Source organism: Pelecanus crispus, chromosome 5 (assembly GCF_030463565.1).
Source record: "Pelecanus crispus isolate bPelCri1 chromosome 5, bPelCri1.pri, whole genome shotgun sequence".
Classification (NCBI taxonomy): domain Eukaryota; kingdom Metazoa; phylum Chordata; class Aves; order Pelecaniformes; family Pelecanidae; genus Pelecanus; species Pelecanus crispus.
This window is the reverse complement of record NC_134647.1, coordinates 28,950,384-28,960,636: the sequence shown is the minus strand read 5'-3', so window position 1 is coordinate 28,960,636 and position 10,253 is coordinate 28,950,384. Positions and strand designations below refer to the sequence as shown.

The 10,253-nt window shown below is 36.5% G+C and overlaps 1 protein-coding gene across 3 annotated transcripts in view; it reads right to left on the bottom strand.

Annotated features, from left to right (window-relative positions):
- Window positions 1-2,210: 2,210 nt before the first annotated feature.
- Window positions 2,211-10,253, bottom strand: part of NBEAL1 (neurobeachin like 1) — a 96,778-nt gene continuing 88,735 nt past the window's right edge. For 2 of the 3 annotated variants that reach the window (XM_075711089.1, XM_075711091.1), the window contains 2 exons: window positions 9,658-9,793; window positions 2,211-7,070 (listed from right to left, as the gene is read on the bottom strand). In XM_075711089.1, the coding sequence (XP_075567204.1) occupies window positions 6,969-7,070; window positions 9,658-9,793 (238 nt within the window). In that variant the 3' untranslated portion in view covers window positions 2,211-6,968. Of the gene's footprint in view, window positions 7,071-9,519; window positions 9,794-10,253 lie in introns of those variants that run through there. The other variant, XM_075711090.1, reaches the window with a different exon arrangement.

Genomic DNA, 10,253 nt, shown 5'->3' with positions numbered 1-10,253 from the left:
CCCCGCATATTCTGCAGTAAAAGTCACTATATGGGAAGACAACGAGGAAGAAGGAAAGAGATGCTTCTAGTCCCAGGGTGGGTGGAGAACCTTATCTTTATAAATAAACCTTATCTTTATAAATAAAGATAAATATGCATTAGTGGGCTCTTTTCCCCACCCTAATTCATGTCTCAGACATCTCTCCTTCCCAGCAAAAAGACAATTTTTATTGCAATACTTGAGTAATCATAGCTATTCTATAGTCTGAAAGGGTCTGTACATTCATGTATCCACTCCGATTCCTTCCCCGCCAAAAAATAGTTACTTTAACACAACTGAGACAGGACACAGTCAGCTGTTCCTGCTGCCTAGCTTTACCTGCTAAATGAAAGAATTGTTTGTTTAGTGTACTCCCACACTATTAGTTTCATTTTTGCACTAGTAATAAAGGGAGATGCTGTGCATTCAATTACTTTTATTTGCTTCACTCATGTTAAATATATACAATGCTAATTATGTACAAAAGTGTGCATGTTAAAAATTGTCAGGTTACAAACTTGCAAATTCTAGAAAAGTGCAAAATTTTAAAGCATCTTCCACCGTGCTGTACAGAAAAAAAGTCCATCATTAGCCAATATACACACTCTTAAAATATACTGATCAAACCAAAATAAGACATACAGTATACTCTTAAAGCACCCAGAAGGGAAAAAGATATTGCACAGAAGACTGACAGCAAGTTCATTACAGTGCCCGGAGGCTCATTTTTGAAAGTAGATCATTCCAACACTCCTCAGACCTAACATTTAACTCTTTTAAAAAGGCATTTTTTGGCATTTAAAAATCCATTTGTAATCACATAATTGCACAATCTGTAAGAATTATCAGAAGACATGGTTAACTGTTGCTGTAAGGCCTTTGTTTCCACTCCCTCATTAGCTTTAGTAAAAATTCATCAAACAAACTGAGTAGCATCACTGCTTCCATCAAAACACTGACCAACTGGGGGTAAGTCTTACAAGCAGCATTTCTCTGATCTTAAGCTGCTCCTGCATAGTGAAGGGTTGAATCAGAACACATATTGCAGGTTTTCCTTGAATTTTTTTTCCCCTTGTGGCTTTCTTTAAGCAACAGCTCATAGCTACGTATGACTAAAGCAGTACAGTCATGTGCAAGACTCAGTTTATTTTAAAAAGTTACTTCAAGGCAAAATATGGCTCCCTCAAGAGGAAAATACTGACTAGATAGGAAGCTAAATAAACAAGTGGCCTCTAAGTTCAGTTAGGTCTATGATATATATGGCTGGATGTTTTATATTTCAATCTCAAAACACCTTAGCAGCTTTAAACCATAATCTATACTGACAATCATGCTTCTGGGACAGAAGATGTATTATGAAATTGTGTCTGTGCTGAGTACAATCAGACCTAAGCTCTGGAAATGCTTGCCAAATTTCCCAAGCCCAGCAGACAAAAATAGAAAGAACACACAACTGGAGGAACTCTCTCCTGAAGAAAAGAAGTGAAACACCTATTTTTATCTGGGCCATTTGGGTAAATGGTAACTAAAAGAAAGACACACCAGTTTTCTTCCACAGATGCACAGCAAAAAGGTGAATTAAAACCGAACAAAGGGTACCTTTGATTAAACACTACAAGCAGTTCCTCACGTATGGGGTGTTCAAAACTGCAGTAAGATGAATAGCCCTCGACTCAAACTGCAGAGCATGCTATGCTGCCACTCAGAGGCATTTCTGCATTCAGTCACCTGATGACTGTAATAGTGAAGAAGGGGACAATAGTATTTTACCAAATTCTTTTTTTTTTTTTTAAACTGCAGTAGCTTTTCAGAAAACCCTTGCTTCCTTTAAAAGTATGTACTAACAAGGGCAATTAGGAATAATGAGAAGTTGGCTCCTTGGGATAGAAGGAAAGACATCTTCCAAACACTTCAGTTGAGTCTAACATTGGTATACAATGAACCCACATGCATATGACTGCACAAAAACTATCACTCTCCCCAAAAGGAGACTACTAACAAGTGTCATGTTTACAGCTGAAACAGACATAGCTTTTAAACCAAAAGCATGAAAAGCCCATTCTAGAAAGCACGGAAGCACATGCCTGAATTTCCACCCCATGAAAGATAACCCTATGTAGTGCTTTCATCTAATAGTATTTATTAGGTCAGGCTTTAGGTTCACATTAGGATATGCATTTATATGTGCATATGTGCTTTTTTTTTTTTTAATTCTTTGAAAGGAAAAAAATTAAAATATTCACAGCACCTAGCCTCAGCATCTAACCTAGCCAGCAAGATGCCTTTAACAGTGGAAGAGAGGAGTGCCTTCAGGTGACAATACAGAGCATCTACACAGACTCTCAATGTAGGAGCAGAAAGAGGCTGACACCTCCTCTACTCCCCTCCCTAGCTCCAAAGCTCCCTACCATACCATAATCCATATATAGATACACATTTTCAACTAAATACACGTACACATTAAAAGCTTTGTGAAGCATTTGGTTGCTGTATGTATATTTTCTAATGATTTTGTTAACTGAGATTGGGAAAAACTTGCAGAGGAAACAGGGAGGAGGGAGACATGGTCTAGGGAAATGAGGTATACAGCTCCCATGGACTAAGGCAAGAGTTAAAAGACCTACCTAATTATTGTGCATTACAAATAAAAATAAATTTATCATTCCTGCAGGACTATCTTAAAGCAGACTGATGTAGGACTATTACCACTCCCACGCAGAATTCTGACAGTGCAGAAACTTAGTTCTTTGCACTTCATTTAAAGGACACAGAAATACAACTTTAAAGAGGATCCTTATAAAGCAGCCAATTGATTAGACTATTTAAAGCCTTAAAGACTTTGATAAACTCATTTTGTGATAATATTCATGATCTAAGGTATACCAGGGGAAAAAAACTTGTTTATATAAATGTTGCAGATTAGCAAAACAATTGTAATGTGTGTGTTATTGGTTTTTTTTTTTCTTTTTTCTTCTTAAAATCAAACAGGCTTCCTAAAACCTAATTTCCACAATGTGTATTAACCATCAGGAAAAGTGCAGTTAAAGATTGGGATTATTATTTTGTGCTGGTGTTGGTAAGGTACATGGATGATAGAAGATGTGGTTTCTAGATATCCTATGAGCGAGTATTAGACAACAAGTATATTGATACAGAATAATTCACGTAAGTCAGATGCTAACTTGACTAGCAAACATTTCACTTTCTGAATGCTCATATAGTACAAAAACTGCACAGACTAGATGAGATTCTTCACTATAGATAAAAAGACAACTAAAAATACTATCAAGAATTACAAGTAAATTGATAAAGAGAAATTTAACAAACATTTTACTTGAAATGAAAGAGGGATGTCTTCTAAATATCATCCTTTGGTATGCAAGTTCAAAACTGTGCTAGGGAGAAGTTACTCAATACTGCTAACTACTTGATCTCATTTATATACAGGTATGAAAAGAGAGTCAGTTTTCAGTTTCTTTTAGATATATATTTACACTCCTATTTACTAACTCAGCTTCAAAGCTAAGCATATCTTTAACTCCGATAAATATCATTAGGGTTGTTCCAAAAATTAAATGTAAGAAGATACAACCAAGAAGATCCTGACAAGTGTAATGTTATGAAACAACTGTCACTTAAGACTTGTTTATTCTGAATTCCTAATCAGAATTCTCCCATCTCACAGCTTTACTTTTTACACTTAAATAAATCTTAGTTCAAAAACAATGGAGAATCTTACCTCACCAATACTACATGAAAACAAAATGTGACCCTAAGCTTTATTGACTTGAGGAAATCAAAGGATTATGAAAGTCAGTTCACTAATTCACAGTGCACTGCATAACAGACTGCAATTCAACCAACCTAAACAGCTGATCAAAAAAATTGTTTTCTACTTTTTAGAAGACTTATACAAATAAGTTAAAACTGAAAGAAACAACATACCAGCTAATGCTCACACTCACCACCTATATCTTTTATTTAAAGCTGCTTTTAGATAAAGGCAAAAGTGCAGACCTTCAGACCTAGGGGGTCTTTCCAGAGGGCCTGTGGCAAGAACGCTAAGCATGTGATGGTGTATACCTCCCATCCTCAAGGACCAGGTAAAAGATCAAAAGGCAACAGATGTTGCCATTCTGCATAGAGCATGAAGCAGCTCAGAGCTCACCTGTCCCCCTCTTCATTCTGCTGCTACTGCTTTGTGCAGAGCACAAACTAGCCTCAAGCCTGAGAGCCCAAGAACTGTCCATATTTAAACCTGTCCCAGGTATTTGTGAAGATCACCTAATGCTTGTAATGCGCTGAAGTGATGCTGATATTCAGATGTCAAAGCTCTTCACCATAAACTCTTTCATCCCCAGTTATTGCAACTACATTATATTTTACTTAAACGGACACAGTGTATTCAGTATTCTTTAATATTAAACTACTAAAAACATTAATTCAACTGTTGTATAAACATACCTAGCCCACAGTAGGACATTTCAAACCCTTATGTGAACCCCTCTGTGTAAGTGACAAAAAGAAAACGATGCTCTCACCAAACACTACAGAAGACCTATCTCCTGAATTTTTCCACTGGATTCTGCTAGCCCGAAACATCACAAATTCCTGTCCCCTTCCCCTGCAAGTAAACACTTAACCTCATATATTCATTTAAACAGAAACAACCACCATCCAAAACCCATCAACTCAATGCCCCAAGTGAGTTCTTGATCAACTTCCCATAACACAGAAAAATCTCACATTCTGAGCTGAAATTCTTCTAAACTACTCTCAAAAGAGCTCCCCTGAAATCCTTTCTTCATAAAATCATAATGGACAAACATACTTCACATTCTCATATACACACTTAATACTTCCAGAGTATCCTTAGTATCTTATTACCTATCTTAATGGATAGGTAATTGATTAAAAATAGTATTAAAACACAGGATGTGGTTGGTGTTTTGGTTTTTTTTTTTTTATATACATGGAGTCTGAAAAAAAACCCCACACTGCTCTACTTTTGGAAATTTAATGCTCTCGAGGCAAATGACTCGGGGAAATAATTCTTATTTTCTCCTAACTTTCCAGACGATCCAGTCTGTCACAGTGATTAGTTAGAATATTGCAACTATGCATAGACCCACTTGTTCACTAGTCTGATTTATTATTTCATTTACAAAAGTTAACATAAAGCAATGCAACATTACACAGCACACTAATTGGTCATTAAGAGGGATTTTTTTTTTTCCCCCCCAGTAAAGAAATTGAGGAGGAGAAAACAGTTTTAATGAGATTAACAGAATTTGTAAAGATTATCCTTTTGTGGGGTAAGGAGATATTACTATTTCAACAAAGTTAATAAATATTGTGCTAAAAGTTAATGAAATGAGATTATACATTATGGAGTTCCTCAGGTAGTTCAACAGCTCCCCAGCCACAGGGAATATTTGATAACATTTATAGGAGATACAACACACATTCATTTCCATAAATAAATAAAAATAACACGAAAAGTGATGGTAGAGGGAAGGAAGGGGTAGCCAAAAGGGAACATACCAGCTAACAATCACTTATAGCTCTGCCTTATATACTCCCCTTACCCCATGGTATTTTCTCCTTTTAATAGACATACATACATGTATATACATATATATACACAAACATACACACATATATACACATGCACGCATACCTTTGCATGCCGATCCAAAAATTTGTATTTTTCCCTCAGCACCAGGCTTTTCCAACAGTATGGGGTTTATCATTTAAATCATTAACATTATAAAAATGTCAGAACAATAGGAAAACACACACCCTTCTATCATCATCACGTATTGCTAAACAAAAAAAAATTCAGTAATGGCTTCTCCAAAATATAGCATACAATCCATAACTATTTTGTTGGATATAGCACACACAAGGATCTGATTTTCTTTTCCCAGGTCTTAAACACATCTTGAAAATGGATACATTATCTGTTTCCTGGCTTGTTTTTACAGAAAAAAAATATGGCTAATAACTGGTTTGGTGAACACCAAGCCAAGGAACAAACAGGTACTATTTAATTAAATTGTGCTGCAATGTTGTTTAAATGATTTTGCAGTGGAAATTCATCTTTTGTTTGTAGGAGTTGCCTTACTAATGAAGCAGATTGATCTTTGACCAATATAGATACTGATTCTTCCTCTGTATTTCTTTAAGATATTAAATATATTATGGGATTTCTTGGTGTGTGTCTTAGTCTACTTAACAATATAAATAATTTTCAGCAGCAAGTATTTCCTACCTCCTTCAGCTCCTTCACCACCTTCAACTCCTTTGAAGTTATTCATGTCTGTACTTTAAACAATTTCTGATAATCAAGTAGTGCAACACAGATGTTCCTTGCAGAACAGCCTAAAACTGGAACTACACAAAAGAAGATAGCAATAGCCATTTACAGGAACAAATTGCAATAAACCGTTCATTGGGCTAAAAAAATGTATTGAAAGGGTCATAAATGTCAGCTGTCTCAATTTTGAATCCAACCACTGCAACTGCCAGAATCTTAATTTACTGCTGGGGAATTACAATGCTGTCAAAGCAAAGCCATGTGTCATCTTTGTGATCAAAGAGCATCTGGCCCTATTCAGCTTTAAAACAAATACTAATCTTAAATTCAATTAGCAAGCTTGGGTTTGGAGGTTTGGGGTTTTTTCCCCCCCCTTTCCTTTTTTCCTGAAACACAGTTTTAGCAGCTATTTAGAGAGGGATTCTGCTGTGACTAAGTCAACACACTTAAGGAAAAATATGCAAGCAAGCTAACTTGCATGAGTACATATGCTTATTACTATACCTCTACTATAGGTTCATCTTCAACAGACTTAAGAATCAAGCCCCTGAAAGTTGAGATACACATTTAAAGTGACCCAAAGATTAAACGGGTTTCTGGAATCCATGAGAGAAGGTAGAAGCAGCAATCACTTGGAATCTTGAGTGTTATATTCAGTCTCTCCTGACGAAATCTGGCTGAGCCGTTTGCTTGATCCCCACAGCTTTCGGGAAAGCTGACCTGAGCGCATCTGTTTAAAAGTAATTCAGAGAAACAAAAGGAGGGGGAAGGGATAAGGTGGATAAATTAAAAAGGAATTCAGACACTGATTCTGGTGAAATGCAGACACTACAATGTACCGCATAAACAAAATTACACCAACAAAAAATATTTGAAAACAAACCAAAAGGTACACTTAGGGATAATTCTTGGGACTGACAAAAAACAACAGACAAAACACTAATCACAGTCTTCTCTGATTTTGAACAGTTAGTGATGTGTACTTAATACTTAACCTACTTCAAACGGCTTAGAAACAGTGGTTAGGTTGCTATTTTGACAGGAAGGAAAGAAAGAGGTGAATGTCAAGCAAAAATTAACCAAATTAGAAGAAAGGACATTTTATTTTAGAGATTTCACACAAAGATAGCTAGAAGTGAAAAGCAGAAGATAACCAAAATGCAGGGCAGTGATGGCAGAATGAAGGAAAGAGAAAGGTTATCTCCTGGTGTCAAATTTATACAGTTTTCCAAAGATCCTGGGTGAAGTGCTCAGAGTAAAATTTAAACCAGAAATAATTCATACTGAATATTCCATAAGTAAAGACAGATAACAAGCAACCAGAGGCCATATTAAATCCAGCATCTGGTAGGTCTGCAATCTGACAACAATTTGTAAGGAACTGTTTTAATTTACTCCTTAAATACAAGGCTTATGATTGGCCAGTAGTGATCAGCCTGGCAGCTGACTAGTTTATGAACTCCCTTGCAGTTTAATAAACAAGATGCATGCCTTAACAGCACAAGTTTGAGAACAGTTCCCAGCAGTTAGTACTACAAATTAAGCATGCTTAAGAACTGTATCATCACAGCAGCGGTGTCCTAGAAAAGGCACAGTGCTGACAGGGATTAACACTAACAGGTGATAATGCTGCAGACTTCTGCAACATCCCAAACAGCTAAGTTAATTGTTTAAACTACAAAACCATTCATTATACTTCACTTCATACTGGATACTGTCAAGGTAGAAACACTAAAGGCCAACCTTAATACCAAGCAGCATTTCACTCCATGCACAAAGAAGGTCAGTCTCTCCCTTTATCCTAAGGATCAGTATCACCACCAAAAGCCAGAACTACAACACTGTCTTCTGTATTAAGGTAAAATTCTAGTAATTAATATATTCCTTCCAAACTACAAATAAATCAATCAACAAATAAATACCCCATATACACACACTTTTCAAATATATTGAGCGATACCATCATAGAAAACTAGAAAATCTGGGATATAATGTTGTTCCTTATATGTTTCTGTGTGGGTTTTTTTTTTTTTTAAAAATCTATTCACATGGATATTAAGCTTGCAGATCATCTGAATTATAAGCAGAAAATCCTGAAAAAAAGAGTCATTGGAAAGCCTCTACATTCATAAAAGGAATCCAGTCTTTGAAACAACACTTTCTCCACAGTTAGAAAAATAGATGTGATTAAGAACTGGAAAAAAGAAAACAAAAAGCCTTCAGTCTAACAAGATACATAAATTTCAGCCTACAAAAGATCTTTTCTATGGAATAGGAAGCTTGGAAATGTCAGTGACTTTAAAACTGCTGTTACAAACATATGTTTAACCACATCATAAGCAGCTCTTTGTCAATTCTACAGTAGCAAAAAGCTGTCCAACTGGAAGTCAGTGGAAACCTCCCCTCCCCATCCGCTGCAAGCAAAATTAGACTACTACTGTGTGAAGCCTGTTTCAGATATTAAACTCTGTATCTCCTAGCTAAAACATTTTAAAATACTGGCAAATAAAGTCACTCTGTTTTCACAATTAAAATATAAAAGTAAATGAAGACACAATTTTCTGGCATGTACTAAAGGTCATGCAAAAGTGATGATCACATTTTCAAATAAATACACTGCAGCACAACAGAGATTGGGTTATAAAGAGAAGCAGGTTTAAGCTAACTCAAATACTTTGAAAGTCATGACAAGAAGTACTTAAAGCAAAACCTATGTTTTGCACAAGAAAAATTGGGCATAGCTATTTGACAGATGGATGCTCTGTATTTGATATTGCATATGCAGTACCAACAAGTTTGTATTCACCATATGGAGCACAGAGCATACTGGGAACCTACACAAGTGATTCTTTGTGCATTGCAATTAGAGACTCTTAACAGAAAGTAGTAATGTTTTTTCCCCCCAGTGTCAGTCAAGGCATATTAAAAGATATCTGACAGAAACCATTAAAAAAAAAAAGGAAGTAGCTTGCTCTCTCATTTCCAGTTTTCTTCTGGAAAATTATTTCATCAAGAAGTGGCTGACAAACTATCACGTTCAGAAAAGGTTAGCTACTGTGACTTTGCTTATTCAGATGTGAGTGATAAAGTCTGGAAGTTAGTCCAGCTGAGCTTCCCATCTGCGATCCCTATATACCTTTGATTCTTAATGAGAAATTTCAGTAGAGCAGTCTCAAAAGTTATTTCTTTCCCACTGAAAACTGAAACTTGCTTTTAAATTTACCCTGCCATAGAGGAGACCTCTTGCTCAACTGGAAAGCAGAAATAAGTGAACTTCCCACTGTTCGGTAGAAAAAGTTCTTGATGGTGGGTTTTACCTCTGCTGGCTTGCCAACACCAACGATAATCAACTTGCCGTCCTCCAAGCCAACAAGGATGTGGCTATACTCTTTGGTGACAGAAATGCAATGAATTGGCAGTCGCATGGCTAAGGGGGAGATGCTCAGACTCAGGCTGAAATGAACAAAAAACACATAGAGAAAGCACATCATGTATCTGTTTGCACATACTGCAAAGTATCACACCGCAGTTGAAATTGCTGTCCACAGGATGCACAATAAAACACAGTTTCTCAAGGATCCAGTGTGCAATTTCAATTATTGTAAACTCCTAAGGAATGATCTAATTGTACCCCAGAATAGAGCTCCAATAACAAGAAAAGGCATGGATGGGTAAGCCAGTAAACTAAAACATTTTCACTGAAGAACAGTAACATTAGTCCCACAACTGCCTAAGTGACAAAGATCACTCCCATTCTGAGGAGCAATGGAGCTCTACAGAGCGTAGCAGTAAGCGGAGTTTAAAACTCAGTGCAGAAGTACATGAGGCTTGAGCTGCTGAGCTCCCAGTGACTAATCAGACATGGGGACAATCACAGCTTGCAGATGTCAGACACAGCTCTTCCTAAATTCTG